Source organism: Poromitra crassiceps (genome assembly GCF_964638095.1).
Source record: "Poromitra crassiceps genome assembly, contig: HAP1_SCAFFOLD_771, whole genome shotgun sequence".
NCBI classification, from domain to species: Eukaryota; Metazoa; Chordata; class Actinopteri; order Beryciformes; family Melamphaidae; genus Poromitra; species Poromitra crassiceps.
This window is the reverse complement of record NW_028151637.1, coordinates 14,663-33,717: the sequence shown is the minus strand read 5'-3', so window position 1 is coordinate 33,717 and position 19,055 is coordinate 14,663. Positions and strand designations below refer to the sequence as shown.

Sequence of the window (19,055 nt, the reverse complement as noted above, 5' to 3'; positions counted from 1 at the left end):
CTCGGCCGCTACGTGGCCTTGCCCGCACTGCAGCTCGACCGCTGTGCAGGCTCACCCACTCTTATGACATCACTGATGATGTCACAACTTCGCATCACTGATGACTATAACCATTCTCTTATGACATCACTGTTGTCACAATGCCACAGCCGAGCCCGCCCTGCAGCTCGACTGCTGTGCGGGCTCAGTTGCTCTTATGACATCACTGATGAATAACATCACTGATGATGTCACAACTTCACATCTTATGACATCACTGATGACGTCATCAGTGATTTATGACATCACTGATCGGTTATATCATTTTTGGGCCAGATTCAGCCGCGCACACACACACACATCGCGCGCACGCCTGTTTTGGGCATAAACACGCATATAAGGAGGTTTGCACGAGATGACATCAAGCGCAGACATGGTGAAAACTACAGTCACCCTAGTGAAATCACACAGTCTATCTATCTATACTATAATTGCGGGAGCGTCTGTCTGTCTCTCTGTCCTTCGCGTATCTCGAGAAGCGTTGGTCGGATCGACTTGAAACTCGGGGAGTTTCAAGTGCCCTGCAGTGCATTGCCCTGTTTTTGTGCGATTCGGACGCGAAACACGTTCGATATTTGAATGTTTGTCTTCAGTTCTGCTCCTTCAGCCCTAAGCCCCAGCTTTAAGTAGGGTCGTTGACAGTAGTAGGGCTGGGCGATATGACGATATATTTCGTCTGGACGATAGAAAATGTATTTCGTCTCATATGATGCTCTATCATTTATATCGTTGTGTTGCAAATCACACTCTTTACGGCAATATTGTCCGTCATTTGGATGACGCTGTGCTTGCTTCATTCTGTTTTCTTTTTTACTCACGTCCACAGTCCACACACGCACCAGACTCTGTGTCAACAAGCCCCTTGCGTCCCTTTATAAGTGGCACAAATCAGCTGGTGAGTAGGCTAAAGAGCAGGGAGATGTTACCTCCACTCCGTCCGCCTAGCCTACCCAGGCATTTGCGCTGTGTTAAGTCCGCGTTTGATCCATATTTGCGTGTGTCCTCCTAACGTTAAACCAAAACGTTAAAGCAAAACATCTCCTCCCATCCTCTCATCATCCCAAGGAAATCCCTTGAGGGCCGACAACAAAACGTCTATCGTTAGCTTTAGCTTTTAGCTTTCCCTGGGTGAGTTGTGTTGGTTGGATAACCGTGAAATCCCGGAGTGGAGCATTTTTGTTGAGAGAACTGAACTGGTAACATGGAAATCCCGAAGTGGAGCATTTTTGTTCCTTTATAAACGAACTGAGAGAACTGGACTGAACTATAGGCTAAATAACTTTTATTCTACCCTTTTGCTCTAATGTAATTTTTGAAAATCGAACTGGTGGTGTGGTTCAGTTTGTGTTTCATTTTACTGCCCTGCAACTAATTATTATTATTTGTGTGGTAAAGAGGTCAAGGTCAAGTCAAGGTAAACTTTATTATCCCATAGGGAAATTCAGGTGGTCAAAGGTGCAAGCATTAAAACATATAGAAACATAATAATAAACCATAAATCACATGAGGACATCGAAGGTGCAAAAATAAAGCATATAAAAGCATAAAAACAATAAATCACAAGACCTAAAAATTTCAGTTTTGTGCACTACATGTCTCCATGTACACACACACACACACACACACACACACACACACACACACACAAGATAAAACATGAGGCTACAGTGCACTGTGCATACAGGTAGTTATCATCGCCCTAACATACTAAAAAGGAGGGAAAAGAAGCAAAAACAGGCTATTAAGTTTTGCGTTTACTTTTTGTGCTGTCTTGTTCATTCAGCATTCTGATTGCAGATGGAATAAAGGACTTGCTGAACCTTGTGGTTCTAATTTTCCTTTGCAGCATCCTTCCTTTGCCCCGATGGCTGAGTTGGAACTTGCTGTGTAAGGGGTGAGCAGGGTCATGGATGATGCGCTCGGCCTTGCCCAGAATGAGATCTTTGCACAGCTGGGCAGCAGACGTCTGATCACATCCGATGACCCTGCTTGCCAGCTTAATCATGCGCTGCTTGATCTTGGTTGCGCATGTTCCCAAACACACAGATCAGGCCAAAGGACAGGATGCTCTCAAGGATGGCCTTATAAAACAGTTGCAGGATGTAACGGTCAACATTAAACAGTTTCAGTTTTCGTAAGAAAAACAATCGCTGATGCAGCTTTTTGACCTTGGCAGTAGCACATTCATTGAACTTCAGCTGGTCATCGATTTCTATCCCTAGATATTTATAGGTCCTAACTCTTTCAATCGGTGCCTCGTTAACAAGGGTGGGTGGAACTTCTCCTCCACTCCGCCTGAAGTCTATGACCATTTCCTTTGTTTTGGTCACATTGACCTGAAGGAAGTTGTCAGAGCACCATTTGCTGAAGTGCTCCACCTCTTCTTCAAAGCTACTCAGGGAGGCATCGTCAGATTTGAGGAACCCCACCAGGGCTGTGTCGTCTGCATACTTAAAGTAAGTGTGAGTGGAGCCTAAAGCTCGACACTCATTGGTGTACAATATGTACAGTATGGAAGACAAAACACAGCCCTGGGGGGCTCCTGTGTTGATTAATTTTAGAAGAGAAACCGCTACGTTAAAACGGACCTGCTGAGAGCGGTTCAAAAGAAAGTCATTAATCCAAATAATAAGCCTAGGATTCACATTATAATCCATCAGCTTGCTCACCAGCAGGTGAGGTTGAATGGTGTTGAACGCACTGCTGAAATCAATGAACACTATTTTCACAAAACTGTGAGGTTGTTCTAAGTGTTCATATATGCTGTTGGTCATTGTCAGCAGTGCATCATCCACCCCCCGCTCTGGCCGGTACGCAAACTGGTAGGGATCTAAGGATGTTGAGACTTCATTGAGGAGATGTTTCAGGACAATTTTTTCGAGACATTTCATGGGAACAGAGGTTAATGCAACCGGCCGCAGGTCATTCATCTCTTTAGGCCTGTTGTTCTTCGGCACAGGTATTATTAAAGAGCGTTTCCACTGGTCTGGGATTACCCCTGTATCCAGGGAGCGCTGAAACAGCTTTTGAAAAGGAAAAGCAAGTGAGTCAGCGCATGATCTCAGGACCTTGCAGCTAATGCCATCTGGACCCTGAGATTTGTTGATGTTAACACGCAAAAACTGCCTTTTGACCTCGTCCACAGTAATTGTGATTTCATTAGCTGGAAGACCTGTGAGTTTATCAGCTGCTTCAGCCTGCTGTGTTGAATAATCAACAGAATCAAATCTACAGTAAAAACTGTTTAAATCATTGGCAAAAACAAAGTCATCATCGACAGTCATGGTGTGCCTTTTGGGTTTATAATCTGTCATAATTTGTAGACCTTGCCAGGCTTTCTTTGAGTCGTGGTGATTAAAAAGAGACTGTATCTTGTCTCTATAGGCAGCCTTGCATTCTGTTATTTTTTTCCTAATTTTACTTTGTACAATTTTAATTTCCTCTTTACTGCCCCCGGAGCTGAACAGCCTCTTTTTCTGATTCAGCAGTTCTTTCAGTTCTGGAGTGACCCAAGGTTTATTATTTGGGTATAGTTTTACTGTTTTTTTGGGGATAATTAAGTCCTCACAAAACGTGATATAACTTGATACAGCGAACGCTGCATCATTAAGATCCTCACATGAGTCCATTATGATCTCCCACTCCGTGCGGTGTAGACAGTCATTCAAAGCGGCAGTTGCCTCGCTAGTCCAGCACTTGGCTTCAATTTTGCGTGTCTTTTCTCGGCGCAGCCGGGGTTGGTAGGCAGGGATGAGCCGAATCATACTGTGGTCTGAGCTCCCTAGCCCTGGTAGAGCCTTGGCGTAATAGGCTTTATCCACGTTCCCATAGCAGCGGTCGAGGCAGGCATCCCCCCGAGTGGGGCATGTCACATATTGATGGTATGCCGGTAGAAGTTCAGTCAGACTGCACATATTAAAATCCCCGAGAATTAATTTGGCCGCATCAGGCGACTTTGCTTCAGCCTGTGCTACCAGGTCGCCTATGATGCTGGCGGCTTCCTTGACGTCAGCTGAGGGAGCAATGTAGACGACAAAAATACATATCTGGTGTATTTCACGGGGGAGGTAGTAGGGTCTTAAATTAATCGCTAAAAGTTCAATGTCCTTCGTGCATATTCTGTGCTTTACTGTGATGTGGGCAGGGTTACAATACTTATTGTTGATAAGAGCACATACGCCGCCTCCTTTGCTCTTGCCAGAGTTTATGTTGCGGTCCGCTCTTATCAAAGTGAAGCCCTCCAGCTCGGCAGCCGAATCGTGGTCGTTCTCTGTGAGCCAGGTCTCCGACAGACAGATCAGGCATGATTGACGGTAATCAGAGAGGTATTGCACGCAGGCTCGGAGTTCATCAGCTTTGTTGCGTATGCTCTGGGCATTGCCGAGCATAATAGATGGTAAAGGTTGCCTAAAAGGCTTCTTCTTAAACCGAGTCCGGGCACCCCCTTTTTTGCCCCGCTTCCTTGTTCTGGTGGTTACCGTGTCGATATTGCGACGTGGAGGTGGTATTATGGCTGTAAATCCATCCTGGAGGACAGCAGGTGTGGCTGCATGCCTGAGATTAATCAGCGCCTCCCGGGTGTAGGTAATCCTGAGCGGTGGCCCATTAGAAAGACCAGTAGCCTGCATTGAGTAGTCCATCAAATTAACGATTAAAAGCAAAAGGAGAGCTGCTGTGGTTCCCCTCATCTTGTCCACAAAGTAATACTTAAGACTGTGTCTACAAAAAAAAATTAAAAAAACGATCTCAGAAGACAAACTTTCAGACAAACAAATACAAATGCAAGCGGACAAACGCACCAGACCGTGTCGCCGCAATGAGCATGCGCCAGAATAGCCATGCTTATCTGTATTCTGAATGCATGTATCCTTTGTGAGGTTTGACAACATTTTAACTGGTTTAACTGCTACATAAATAAATGGCCATGTGGTCATTTTATATAAACTATAAATTAAATTTACAGAAAATATGCTATATCGTGATATATATCGGTATCGGGATATGAAATGACCTATATCGGGATATGAGATTTTGGTCATATCGCCCAGCCCTAGACAGTAGTGAGAAAAGTAAACATAGCGTCGTTGACAGTGAATGGCCGCCATTCACTCTCAAGACCCTCTGTTTACTTTGATGTGAGTAAATGAGGGGGGCCGGCTAGTATCCCTCCCCAGGTTCCAATTAAAAAATGTCTTGCAAAGAGGGCAGCATGAAATAAGCAGAGAATGGTGTATTTGTAAGCTGAATAAGCAGCATTAATATTCATGTGAAGGGGAAATAATCAGTAGAGCTCAGTGATCTTAGTTAAGTGAGATTTCTAAGAGATTTTTTGTGGCTATAATGGTAGGCTATAATGAGTCACACATTTGGAAATAATATCCTCTAGGGCAGTGATACTCAACTTGCGGCCCGGGGGCCAGAGTAGGGTGGAGAGTGGCCCCCTGACAATTTCCTAATTCACAATGAAAACTAAGGTTAAATAAAATTTGACTGAGCTCCAGTTAATTGTCAAATATGGCTGTCTGCTCCCCACCCAGGCACTTACAGTATATGTATTAACTATGCAAAAAAATGTGAGACTAAACACCGGCTGACACCCCAAAATCCTACAATCTGCTACAGAAAAAATTATATTAATGTTTATTGACTGGCCACTGTCGTTTTGCAAAAGTGGCCCCCAGGCAAAGCAAGTTGAGTATCCGTGCTCTAGGGCAGTGGTTCCCAACCATTTTTGTGTTATGTACCCCTTGAGCTGTTTTACCATGCCGATAGTACCCCCTCATTCATGTGTGTCCATAATTCTCCTAAAGTTGTTATATTAAACTTATATTAAACTTTTAGTAGGCCTCTCTAACATCTCATTAAATTAAAATAATTTGAATGACTCCTCTTTAATACAATTTTTACAGTTTTCAATTGGGAAAAAGTCACCAGTTATTATCATTTTGGAAATACATTGTAATCAAATCTTTCCAAGTACCCCCTGCAAGCTGCTCAAGTACCCCTAGGGGTACACCTATCCCTGGTTGGGAATCACTGCTCTAGGGCCACGCCACTTCCGGGAACCCCCATCCTGTGTAAGTAGGGTTCCCAGAGTAACACCTGGCTATTTCCACAACTGCTTATGGATGAGCATCATCTGCTGCATGCCATTGAGAAACTGTTGGTCGGATCGACTTCAAACTTTGGGAGTGTGCTCTATTGTGCAGTGCAGTGCCCTGTTTTCATGCAATTCGGCATAGCGCCACCTACTGGCAACATAAAAAATGCTGTTCTCTATCTCAAGAACCGTTCGTCCGATCGACTTCCACTTTGGGGAGTGCCCTTAGGGGGACTCAAGGGAGTGCAGCGAGCTGAAGTCGGTGCAATTTGGCATAGCGCCACCTACTGGCAACACAAAAAGCGATTTATCTCATCCATTCATCTGATCGACTTCAAAGTTAAAACTCTGGCAGTGCGCTTAGGGGGACTCAACGGAGTGCAGGGAGCTGAATTCCGTGCAATTTGGCATAGCGCCACCTACTGGCAACACAAAAAGCGGTTGATCTCGATAGCCACTTCAAACTTGGGGAGTGTGCTCCTGGGAACCTGACATAGAGCAGTGCAGAATTTTGTGCAATTCGGCACAGCGACACCTACTGCAACACAAAAAGTGGTTTATCTCGAGAAACATTTGTCTGATTGTGACTTTAAACTTGGGGAGTGCGCTGCTCGGACCCCGATGGAGTGCATTTCATGCAATTCGGACTTATTCCAGGACTGTCTGTATGTCTGTCCTTCGCATATCTCGAGAACCGTTTGTCAGATCGACTTCAAACTTGCGCTTAGGGGGACCTGACAGAGTGCAGTGTGTGTGGGGGAATGGGCATTGCAACAAGAAAACTACAACAGAGGTTGTTTTTTCTTAGGAAACTGAATCATTTTAGAGTAGACCGTCGCATTCTTCAGATGTTCTATAAAGCAGTTTTACAGTGTTCTGTCCTTTGGCCTAATCTGCACCTTTGGTAACATGCGTGTCCAAGATCATGTTACATTACAGCGCTTGATCAAGACAGCAAGCAAGATCATTGGGGTTGATCAGGTGTCTGCAGCACAGCTGTACGACGACTTTATAAAAAAAAGGCTGATCAGATGACCCTACCCACCCCCTCCACCTGAAATTCCGTAGAAGCAGCAGGTCAAACGGCAGAATTCTGCAGAAAAAAATCAGAACAACCAGGTACAGTAAATCTTTCGTGCCAACGGCAATCAGAGCGCTAAACAAGAAATAAATGATCAAACTGTGTATATTGTTTGGACTGTATATATTGTATATTGTATGCTGCTGTATATTCTCAGACAGTCTTTGCACCTGTGAATGTGCTCACCGCACTCCCAGATTGCACTTTGCACTATGCACTTGCACTTGTAACTTTTAAACCTATGTAGGCTACTGTAGATGTTTTATATTTTTGATATTGCGTGCGTGTGCATGTGTGTGTGTATACGGTGTGTACACGGTATGTACTGCAACAGACGTGTATGATGACCACCCGAGTTTCCCCTTGTAGGATAATAAAGTTGACCTGGCTTGTACCTTGTACCTTGCACTAGTTTTACTAATTTTGCTAGGGACTCCCCTGCGACCCCTCATGAAGCTGACATTCGAGTATACAGGACTATCTGCTGTTGTTTTTCTAATTTACATTCATAATTTAATGGCTCTGTTCTGGAGGCTAAACTCACCGATTGTGAGCACACTCAAAACTCGAGTTGCATTAAGGTGCAGGGCCACACAAAGTCACAAGAGTTATACAAGAAGTAGGCTAGCACTCAAAAATGTCCTTTGAGAAATGTAATAGGTCACCTGGGTGACTTATCGTGTGCCGTCCCAGGTGACTTATTACATTTCTCAAATGACATTTTTGAGTGCTGGCCTACTTCTTCGATAACTCTGTTCTAGAGGCTCCCTGCCCTTCCATGTCTCACATCAGCCAGGCCCAGGCAGAGAGCTCTGCTCTACACATTCAAACCCATTCACTTCGGGCAAGGCTGGATGTGCTCTGCATTGCATCTTACTGTAAAGGTTTGACCTCCCCGTGCTAAATACACAGGAGCTAATGCCCGTGCTAAATACACAGGGTCTAATGCCGATATGATATTGTATAAATTCTTTGGACAACAAGATAATTTTTGTCTGATATGGTTTCTCTCCCAGGCAAGCACTGCTGACAACGAAAGTCAGCCAGGAAAGCTGGCAGCCCATAATAGTGAGACTCATCATAGTGGCTGTATCGTTATGGACTTTGACAAGCATAATACTATAACCCAGTGATTGTCAACCTTTTTCATATCAAGTCCACCATCAATCTTTCTGAATTTATATATATATATATATATATATATATATATATATATATATATATATATATATACCGGTATATATATATATATTGCTTAGGGCAATCTGTACTCTTTGTTTGTTTCTATTTTTGTCTCACTGATGATGTCATAGGAGGCATTGTGACATCACTGATTGTTGGAGAACAATATAAGTTCCATTGGCATTTCCTAATCAATAAGTTAAAGGAACACTCCGCCCATTTTCAACCAGCTTTGTATCATTAGAACATCAGTAGTATATCAGAAAACTGTAAACAGTTTTGAAGTCTGTCATTTAATTTGACAGTTATTGAGTGTTAAAGTGTGGACCAGTGACATCACTGGTCCACACTAACTCAAATTAATAACTCATTAACTCAAATCAACTCTCAATAACTGTCAAACTAGATGAGACTTCAAAACCGTTTACAGTTTTCTGATATACTACTGATGTTCTAATGATACAAAGCTGGTTGAAAATGGGCGGAGTGTTCCTTTAACATGACATGACATCTCACACATATAGATTCACCCGTGGCATTGAGGACTTCTCTCTTTTGCTGAGACCTTGGGCAGTGCATCGTGTCCAATAACAACTGATAACAGTTTTCCTGTCAGACTCAAGTGGACGCACACACATTTCCAAAGTTCATCCCCCTTCTCTCTGCTTTTCCTCCTTACAGTATAAAGCATATGTTAAACTGTCAGTCATCGCTGAATATTTGGACTCTGTATAACGTATCAGAATGTGTACATTGAGATTCAGTCCTCTGACAATACAGATTGCCAGAGAATGTATGGTTTTTACTTCTATAAGACATATTTCTGGCTCCTGGGTTCGATTCATTTGGTTTATATCAGCTGTTATATATATATATTGCGGATGAGGAGTGGTTGAAATTCCATTCTCTAACAATTGGCGTCACTTGCAGGATATCTACGACAGAGCGGGTAAGTCTGAATTAATTTCATAATTCCTTACTGAGCTGTCGTCTGATATCTAAAAGAATCTGAAATGTCTGCATGTTGTGGGTTTGTCTAGGCTTTTGTGATATGGATCTATAAATACTGTAGGTCCAGCAACGGGTCCAAGGAAGCAGGACCAAGTTGATGCTTTTGTAGATCTCCTCAGAATCACTAAAAACTCACTCGACAGGGTGTAGATTGGCATGGCCGACACACTGTTTTTATTGCGCACTGGCTAGGATCGGCCAGAGATACAAGCACCGAGTTAGCCTGAGAAGTGTTCTTTCACAGGTTGACATAATTGTAGATGGCCAGACGGCCACACATTATTGGGGAACCAACATCAGGTTGACATAATTGTAGATGGCCAGAAGGCCACACATTATTGGGGAACCAACATCAGGTTGACATAATTGTAGATGGCCAGAAGGCGACACTATGTTATAGTCGACATAGTAGTAGGCGGAAAAGGCCACACATTATTGGGGAACCAACATGAGTTCAAGACTATATAAGGAATAAGTCTGAAAGAACCCCACAACCATGCTAACTAAACAAAACAAAACAGCAACCAAAAAGAACAGTTCGGTAAGTTGAATTAAATTTCATAATTCCTTACCTAACTGTTTGTCTGATATAAAATAACCTAAGTTAGTATCTTGTGGGTTTCTTGAGACAAGGGGGGACACCCCAATGTAAATAATAAAGATGACCTCAGGAGTCAGGACCATTAGAAAATCTCTTGACAGGCTGTATTTTGCAGTGACCAGGATGGTCCAGTGTTAGCTGCAGGGCAAGACAGCCTGAGAAGCGTTATCACATATTGCCTCAAAAGCCAGAAGGCTGCATAAAGCAGCGACTAGGATAGTCCAGTTGGGAAACTGCGGCAAGTTGAGCTCTCTTTCAAAGCCAGAAGGCTGCATAAAGCAGCGACTGCGGCGAGCACGTGAGAGACTAGGCAATACTTGATACGGTCTACTGAAACCGAAAACAGCTATGTCATATTGGACTATAAAACAAAACATTTCCCAAGAGCCAAAAATAAAGGAGCAAAATTGAATAGGAAGTTTGCAAAAAGTGTATTTTAGCCATACCCAAAATACAGAATCAATATGTCCCTTGAACAAATTGATCTGTCACCAAGTTTGTAAATTCCAGGAATATCCCAAGCACGGACGGAACTGGTCAAGCAGGAGAACAACCTCCCCTGCCACCAGATGACCCACATCGACAAAAAAGGTAAGGTGTTGAAAATTACTTTACACAAACACGGACACAGATCAAGCTAAGTCGATCGTACACGCCTACTGTCTGGATAGGCCAAGCACAAAGATCGACAGATAGGACCGCCAAAGAGAAACAATGCACCGGGACATACCAAACAGTTTGGACAGGAGGGGTGTAAATGAAGCAACTCAGTAGTTGTCCGAAAAGCAAACATAAAAAAAAAAAAAAGTTTATATATTTTTATCGAATCAAAATTGTATACCCCTCCCCTGGACTCAAATTAAAGAGAGTGACTAAATTTAAAACAGGATGACCCTCCCATATTTTCCTCCAGTGGACCCTTCCCTAAATAACGAACGGTCCCTAAGCGATAATAATTTCACAATTTACGCTTAGGGCACCCACATGGCCAGCAGCGGCGCTGGTATCACTTCAATCTCCAGAGCTCACACTTTTAACTTTCATACCAGTCCAGCAGAGGGCGTACCTCACCCAAACTATTGGTGCATGCACCAGGAGTGGTCATGTGAAAAGCTTGTCACATGAAGAAGTAGGAGGAAACAAACAAAGCTCATATGGGGCTAGCAAAACGCAGTCCAGTGTGGAAGTATTACACACTAAAAGACGGAATATAAATACTAAAGACTAAATATAAATATTGTGATAACATTCTCAAATACAACTCCAGCACCATGCAGTGCCATTTGCTGAAAGTACTGTATTAACTCATTGAGTGCCAAGGACGAGTATGTTCGTCAATTCAGATACTAATGTAGAATGCCAAGGACGAGTACAGTATGTTCGTCAATTGCGTTTTTTGACGGTGGGACGTGGATCAAAGCCTCAGGCATCTCCTGTACAAATATTGTAGCTATTGAAGGTGTATAACCTATTTTACGGACTCATTAGGTGGCGACAGTACTCTCCAGATTAGAGAAAGGTCCGGAAAACAGCAGGAAAAAGCCCCGTGATGAAAGAGAAACCGCTCATGCTCCAGCCAGAGCCATATAGATTGCTCTGTCTGGAGCTGACGTTGGCTGCGAACAGCAGTCAATCCGCGCCCACAACTGAGCCCCTCTGCCTCTGTCTGTCTGTCTGCATAGTTTCTCCACACGATTAGCCGCCAGAAAAGCAGCACCCGACGCCGAAGGGCCAAACCATTCTCAGCAGTCCGGTTTGGCTCTTCCGTGTCGCGCTGGGAGCCGGCGCACAAAAACGGAGCACTCCGAAAATAGACTGGGTGCGTGTTAGGCTGTGTGTTAGTGTGGGGAGGAGTTTGCAGCTGAGGGGGGGAGAGGGGGGTGGGGCACGCAGGGCACCACACAACTACACCACGTCACTACATCAGAAAATATTATCTTCAGAGTCAGTGAATGTGCTTGAAATGCTTCATTTCACAAAAGGCGGAATAACTCAGCTTCTAATTTGAAACGCCTGTATTTGCTCAAAACGACCTATCTTCTCCGGCTCATAACTAAAGAACGGAAAATGGTATCAATAATTTTTTTTTTGCTGATGATACAATAGAGACAGCTCGTTCTTTGTGCGTGTTCGGTGTTTACATAGTAATATCACACAATATTCTGTGGGCCTCGAGAAATCACTGAAAACGCTCTGAAACTCTGGCACTGGGAGCGTCCGTTCTCCAAAAGTGGCTGGCACTCAATGAGTTAAAGACAGGCGGACAAGAGTGGCTGTTGTGGCGGCCTTATTGTTTTTAGGCTAATTATTGTTTTATTATTATTTTTGTTTGTGATTCATGCCATGAATGTCACATACAGATCCTTCCCAAAAAATTTGAATATCATGGAAAAGTTAGTTTTTTTCCATAATTCCTGGCAAAAAGTGAAACTTTCATAGATTATAGATTCATTACACACAAAGTGAAATATTTCTAGCCTTTGTTTCATTTTTAATAATTTTGGCCTACAGCTCCAGAAAACCCCCAAAACAGTATTTCAAGAAATTAGAATTTAGAAATTAGAAATCTGAATCTCCGCCAAATTTTTTAATCGTCTTTGCTTGACAATCCGCTGAAGCCCACGGTCATCCATGGTATTTCCATGATATTCTAATTTTTTGGAAAGGATCTGTACATAATGCAGCTAATGAGTGACTGTGAGGTTAAATAAAACAAACTGATAAAAATATGAGAGATGCTTTTTTCCTCCGTTCCATATGTAGACAAAAAGACATAATTCCTGTGTCCGATTATGCTTCTGGTGTTTGGGGTTTCCGAGAACATATACGGATTGGGCTGAAATTTTGCATGTCGGGGGGTTATGATCTGGGGAAGGTCATGGGCCCATCATTAAAGGATCATCATCATTTACCGGTAATCAACCCACTTTGTATCATTAATAATCTCGGTAATATAAGCACATGTGCAGTGTTTACCGCTCTCTGTGTTTTCCTCACAGAGATCTCCCATTTCCTCCTCTGCCAAAGCGCTCCGTTCTGACTCGTTACGCGTCACAACGGAGCTACGGAAGTTGTGCTGGAGAGGCAGAATCTGCTCTGAGGGCGGCTGTTAGTTAATTGTTATGTTTTAAGTATGTGCATCCATGGAGAATGCATGGAGAGCCTTAACGAGCCCTAATGACTTGCAGCTGGTGGGGGCGGAGTTTCTGCAGACAGGGGCAGGAGCAAATTCAGCATAAGGTAAACAGAGAGGGAAGGCAAAACACTGGCCATGTGCTTATTTTACCTAGATTATATATGATACAAAGGGTTGATTACCGCTAAAGCCATCCTTTAAGCCCTGAACCCATCTAGAAAACCCTGGAAAACACATGGAAAACACCACACATCCACACCCCAGGTGGGATTGGGCTGTAATTTTGCATGGCGGGCGGTTATGATCCAGGTAAGGTCATGGGCAGGTTATCAAGTCCTGGAACCACCTGGAAGGTCCTGGAAAATACTGGGAACCACCGTACGCCCACAACCCAGGTCGGATTGGGCCGAACATTTGCATGGCGGTCATACTCCTGGAAACCATCTGGACAGCACCATCATTTCCAGCCAAGCAAAAGGCGCAGTTTTATTGCTTTGTGCCTATTTAAGCCGGCCAACGCCGGGTACATTGCTAGTATGGTATAAACTAAAATTAAGAACAGTCTCATAAAAGATTGCTACAGTGTATGTGAAGTTTAATTTAAACAAACGAAAACAGGTCTCTGTGGGCACAGTTATGTTCTGGAAGTCTTCCTTTAGCCATAGAGACTGGCAGGTTTAATGCTGCCCCTGAAGAGGACAGACTCTGTTTGCTGTGTGAGTTAAGTGAAATTGAAAACGAGATTAATGTCTTGTTCTACTGTCCTGCATACGAAGATGCAAGGGATGTACTCTTTAGTAGAATGTCCTCCATTTTTACTTTTTTTTTAGATGGATGACTATGAGAAACTTGAGTTGTGCTTCAGGAAAAGACGTTTTTTTTGTAGCAGATTTTATTTGTCAGACCTGGGAGCAAAGACAGAACATCTTGTTTGGGGAGTGATAAAATGATTGTATCGTATTGTTTGAGCACTATGTGGATGTATAGGATTGAATGTACCACTGCAACGGTAAATATTTGGTGTTTTGTAAACCCGTGATGGTTGGGCACTCTGTGTGCATGACACGTAATACAATTATCAATCAATCAATCAGTACACTAGGCCTACCTGGAAGCGTATGGAGACCACCACTCCACAGATCTCCTCTCCCACCATGAACTGCTCTCCCAGCATGGCCAGGATGATGTTCTCCCAGAAACGACTGGCCAAGCCTTTACGCAGACGGATGATCCATTTACCCCCACTCCTGTTAGCCTCGTCCTGACAGACAGAGAGAGAGAACTCAGAGACACAGGCATGTAGAGAGAGGCAGACAGGGTAGAGAGAGACAGGTCAGACAGATAGACAGGTCAGAGACAGACAGAGAGAGAGAGACAGGTCAGTGAGAGAGACAGATGCTCCCTACTAACTGTTCTAGAGTAGGCTTGGGCGGTAACTAAGGATGCACCAGTTGTGGTCGATACGATAACCGATATTAACGTTGCTCTTATAGCCAATAACTGATATTTACAGATGTCTATATAAAAACACATTTCTATGATAATCACATTTTGTACATAGTGAAAAACCCATGTAAACACTGAATTTGAAAAAGCAATGTGTTTGTTTATTTCCAAAACATTTGGGAAAGCCCATAAATCAAAGATTTACCGCATTGTTTCCTCTCAATGTGAAAATGTTGGCCGATACTGATATTACACCATATACCAATATTAACATTGCTGTTATTTTGCTCATCAGATCGATACTGATATATAAAAAGGTTACTAACATCAGCCGATACCGATATGATCGTTAATATATCATGCATCCCTAGCGGTAACTATTTTTTTGTGTGGTCTTGACCTAAATTTCAATCATGAAGACTGGCTTTCTGCAGCATCAATCACCCAGTTCCAGGTTATATCACCCCTATGCTGTGCACGCCTTCTTTTCATTCAGGGTGTGTAACTCCCTGCTCAAGTGACATCACTGGAGACATCACAATTGCTCGAGTGACATCACAATTGCCCCCCTTTTCTCCATTTTCCCAGTATCAAATCAGGTCAAGACATCTGTCTCTCCTTGTTTGCTGAGCCAATCACCTAAGCAGTGGTGGTAGTAGATAGAGCCCATATTACTATGTCATTACTCACATTTGTGCTGTCATCCTCAGTTGGTGATCATCATCACTGGAACAGTTGTTTCCCCCCACCCCCTCCCATGATCACCACCAACGTCATGACTCCTGAATAAATCTCTACGGGGGATTCTCTATCCCAGGGGTTCCCAAACTTAAGAATGCCGGGGCCCACTTTGAAATCTGAAAAATGTCCAGTGCCCACCGAACCCTTTAATCACAACTCTCATCAGCACACACGACTAAGATGATGTATTGTATTTCCGTGTGTGTGTGTGTGTGTGTGTGCCATTTTGGCAAAACACCCAAAAGCCAGATTGCCAACATTTCCTCCTCCTTAATCATCCGAAATATTTGCCTGCACAAGTGGGATTTGGCAAGTGGGATTTTGAAAAAAAAATGCAGAAGTATTTCATTTCCTACAAATCTCCAAACAATGCACTGCAATTTTCTTTGCTTTTAGCTAGTTTGAATTCAAATTAGCCAGACATAGTTTGAAAGCTTGCATGCTGGGGTTGTTGTATTTGTTTATGTAGGCTTGTTTGAGCTTAAAACATAGAGACAATGCATGAAATAGGCCATGGCCATCATGGGGGAAAGTACTCCATTCACTCCCATGCACCAGCGTCATTTTCCTTGAATTCAACATAGCTAAAAGCTGCTGTGTGGTGGGCTGTGCAGACAACAAATGTAAAAAATCGCCAATTAAAGTATTTTTGTACTCTGGAGCAAAACAAAGAAGCCATTGAGAATTGGCAAGAAAAATGTGGATCTAGCTGTCAAAGAAGTAAGTTGGAGTGTTCAACTTCCGTATATATGATCTTTGTGTGCAACACGCGACCATGCATGCGACATAGGATAACGCCAGGATTGGGGGGGTGGGGGGAGTTTTTGTTTCCCCCCATTTTGGGCGTGGTTTCTGAATGATGACGCACTCCGCTAACCTTGCTTGCAAGATGGATAACCTCGCGAGATCAAAAGAGATTCTCTCGACGTATCCATCTTGTCATGCACAGGCAGTTAAGATGATTGGTCGAACCATGCCGGCCCGACCAATCAGCGGCAGCCGTAGGCGGGCTCAGGCTCATCTGGGCAAGTAGTGGGTACATGGTCTTTGTAGTTATTTTCACTCGTCAACATGGCTGCCGCCGCGGAAGTGACGGGCAGTCTGAATGAAATTGAATGTAACGTTCCCAATTCTATGTATTAAATTCTAAAAAACGACCCTCAACATTTGGGAAGGCTAAGCCACACAACTAGTTCGTTATAATCTAACTAAATGCTTCGAAGGTAACTTTACGACCGTGAGGACTCAATCAATGAATACCACGGAGATCAGGGCACAGGCACCTTTGGCGATCTGATTGGTTGAAGTTAACACCCACCAGCGGTGATAGACAGATGGGTCATCCAATCACCTGCCAAGTAGCTTGGAAAAAGTGCCCGCCTCCGTCAGCGGGTCTGGTTACTGCATTCCCAGATCGACTGGTTTAGTGAAACTATGTGGAGCTATACCGTCCATCTGGCAGCGTCAGGTTAGCACTCCGCAGTGTCTCTATCCTGCATGTTTGTTTACACTATTTACAATTGCATTTATCATTTGTGTAGCATTTACTATTGATTTATGTTGATTTATGTACTGATTTGGAAACGTATCTAAAAGAAGAAAACATTACCATCTGAGAAGCAGATGAAGCCTGTGTATTACTGATGTAATGAGGAAGAACAATCAGTAAAGACAACACACTGAACTTCAGTATCGTTTCCGTTCGTTTATTTTGTAGTAGAATTTGTAGTTATTGTCAGGATACAGAACAGGGGTACTGGTACATCACCAAAATCACATTGGTAATGTCACAGTCACAGAGGCAGTAACATACAGTACATGTAGTTAACAATTAGCACAGAAGCAGACACTTAAAAACAGCAAAAAGTAACAGCACACAGCACTATACAATAAAAATCATGCAGTTATGTACAGGACAGCACACAGTTGTAGTTGACAGTTAGCACATAAACAGCACACACAGCAGTATATAGGCAGCATACTGTATAGGCAGACAAGACATCACAGTAGCAGGCAGACAGGGCATGTTAGTATGGCCATACATCACAGTCACACAGGCAAACATAAACAGACACATGGCCAGGGTGGAGAGCATCAGGAAAAGCAGCTACACTTATGCTCCAAGGTGTTTGTATTTGTGTCCCTGAAGGAGCGCATGGGAACAAAGCTTTCCATAAAAAGGGTTTTTCGAAGTTAGTTCCAGCTATCAGCTGCCGCAAACTGAAAGGAGGAGCGGCCCAAGGAGGAGTGGGCTCTGGGGACCTTCAGCAGGAGGTGCATGGCCGAGCGGGTGTTGTACATGGGGGGTGAGTGTAACTGCAGTATGTGTGTTAGGTAGGGGGGAGTGAGGCCTAGAAGTGTTTTGTAAATAAGCGTCAGCCAGCGAATGTCTCGTCTGATTTTGTGGGAGGGCCAGTTTACCAGGGAGTATATTTCGCAGTGGTGTGTCCTATAGGGGGCATTTGTGGCAAAGCGGATGGCAGAATGGTACAGAGCATATACTGTAGGTGGTCGAGAGCTCCCTTACACGCTGAGCGGAAGATAACATCGCCGTAGTCAAACAATGGGAGGACAGTCATCTGGACAAGGGCGAGCTTGGCGGACCTCGTGAACGAGGAGTGATTTCTTTTTTGTGATCAATTTTTTATTGACATCAGTAGTTCAGCATAGTTACACGACATTATGACAGACATTAGTCAGGATGCATGAGCCCTCATCCCACCTGCCCACTCATATCACCCCCCCAATACCCATCAGAATATATGCAGAGTGACATCAATTTTGTATTTATCACACAACAAAAAGAAATACAAAAATAAAATAAAATATAGGAGAGCACCATCTCACGAGGAGTGATTTCTATACAGAAAGCTAAGTCTGGCTTTGACCTTAGCCTGGAGCTTAGTGAGATGTTCTGAGAAGGACAGGTTGTTATCAATCCAAACTCCCAGGTATTTGTAGGAGGTGACTAGCTCAAGGTTACGGCCATCGGCGGTCATGATAGTGCCCGTTTGGCAGGCACCGTTACGACCAAACCACATGGCCTTGGTCTTGCTAGTGTTCAGGACCAGGCCAAGGGCAGAGAAGCCTGCTTGAATTCCCTGAAAGCGCTCTTGGAGAGTTTTCTGGACAGCATTTGGGGAAGGGCCGGCAGCGTATAAGACTGTGCATATGGGTGGATAGAGGAGTTTCCTGCGGATTGACCTATGTTATTTAGGGATGGGTACCGAGACCCGGTACCAAACAGGCCCCGGGGCCGTATTTAGGGATACCGGAGGATCAATAAGCTTTCACGTTAACGGTTCTCTTATCGGTACTGGAGTGGAGAAATTAAGAAAATAGATTTCCTATAGGCTATATAATTGCTAAATAAACGTTACGTTATCCTGCACATTTTATCTCACCAACTCCGAAACACAGGCATATGATGTGTTTTTTGCGATTTCCTAACAAGAAAAGGGATAATCTTTTCCGCGTTGCGCTCTCCGTCAGAGAGAGACACAGCTGCTGCCAGTGCAGCCGAGATGAGAGGAGTGGAGTGAGGACTGAGAGAGGGGAGGGGCTGCTGGGCGTGCCTTACAGCACACACACCACACATGCAGGGAACAGGGAAGGCAGGCAGGCAGATTGACAATAGACATGCAACTGAGCACAGCACACGTTAAGAATGGCTGAAAGAATAACGCAATCTAAAGTGTGGTTTTACTTCACTCGCTCG

The 19,055-nt window shown here is 43.7% G+C and overlaps 1 protein-coding gene across 1 annotated transcript in view; it reads right to left on the bottom strand.

The window, feature by feature from the left end:
• The window catches only part of LOC310771541 (eukaryotic translation initiation factor 4E type 2-like), a gene marked incomplete at its 5' end in the record, with an annotated part of 36,186 nt that extends 17,724 nt beyond the window's left edge, over positions 1-18,462 (bottom strand). Inside the window, 2 exons of the mRNA XM_083664130.1 lie at positions 14,259-14,411; positions 18,226-18,462. Coding sequence (XP_083520256.1) covers positions 14,259-14,411; positions 18,226-18,462 — 390 coding nt within the window. The remainder of the gene's footprint in view (positions 1-14,258; positions 14,412-18,225) is intronic.
• Positions 18,463-19,055: the final 593 nt, after the last annotated feature.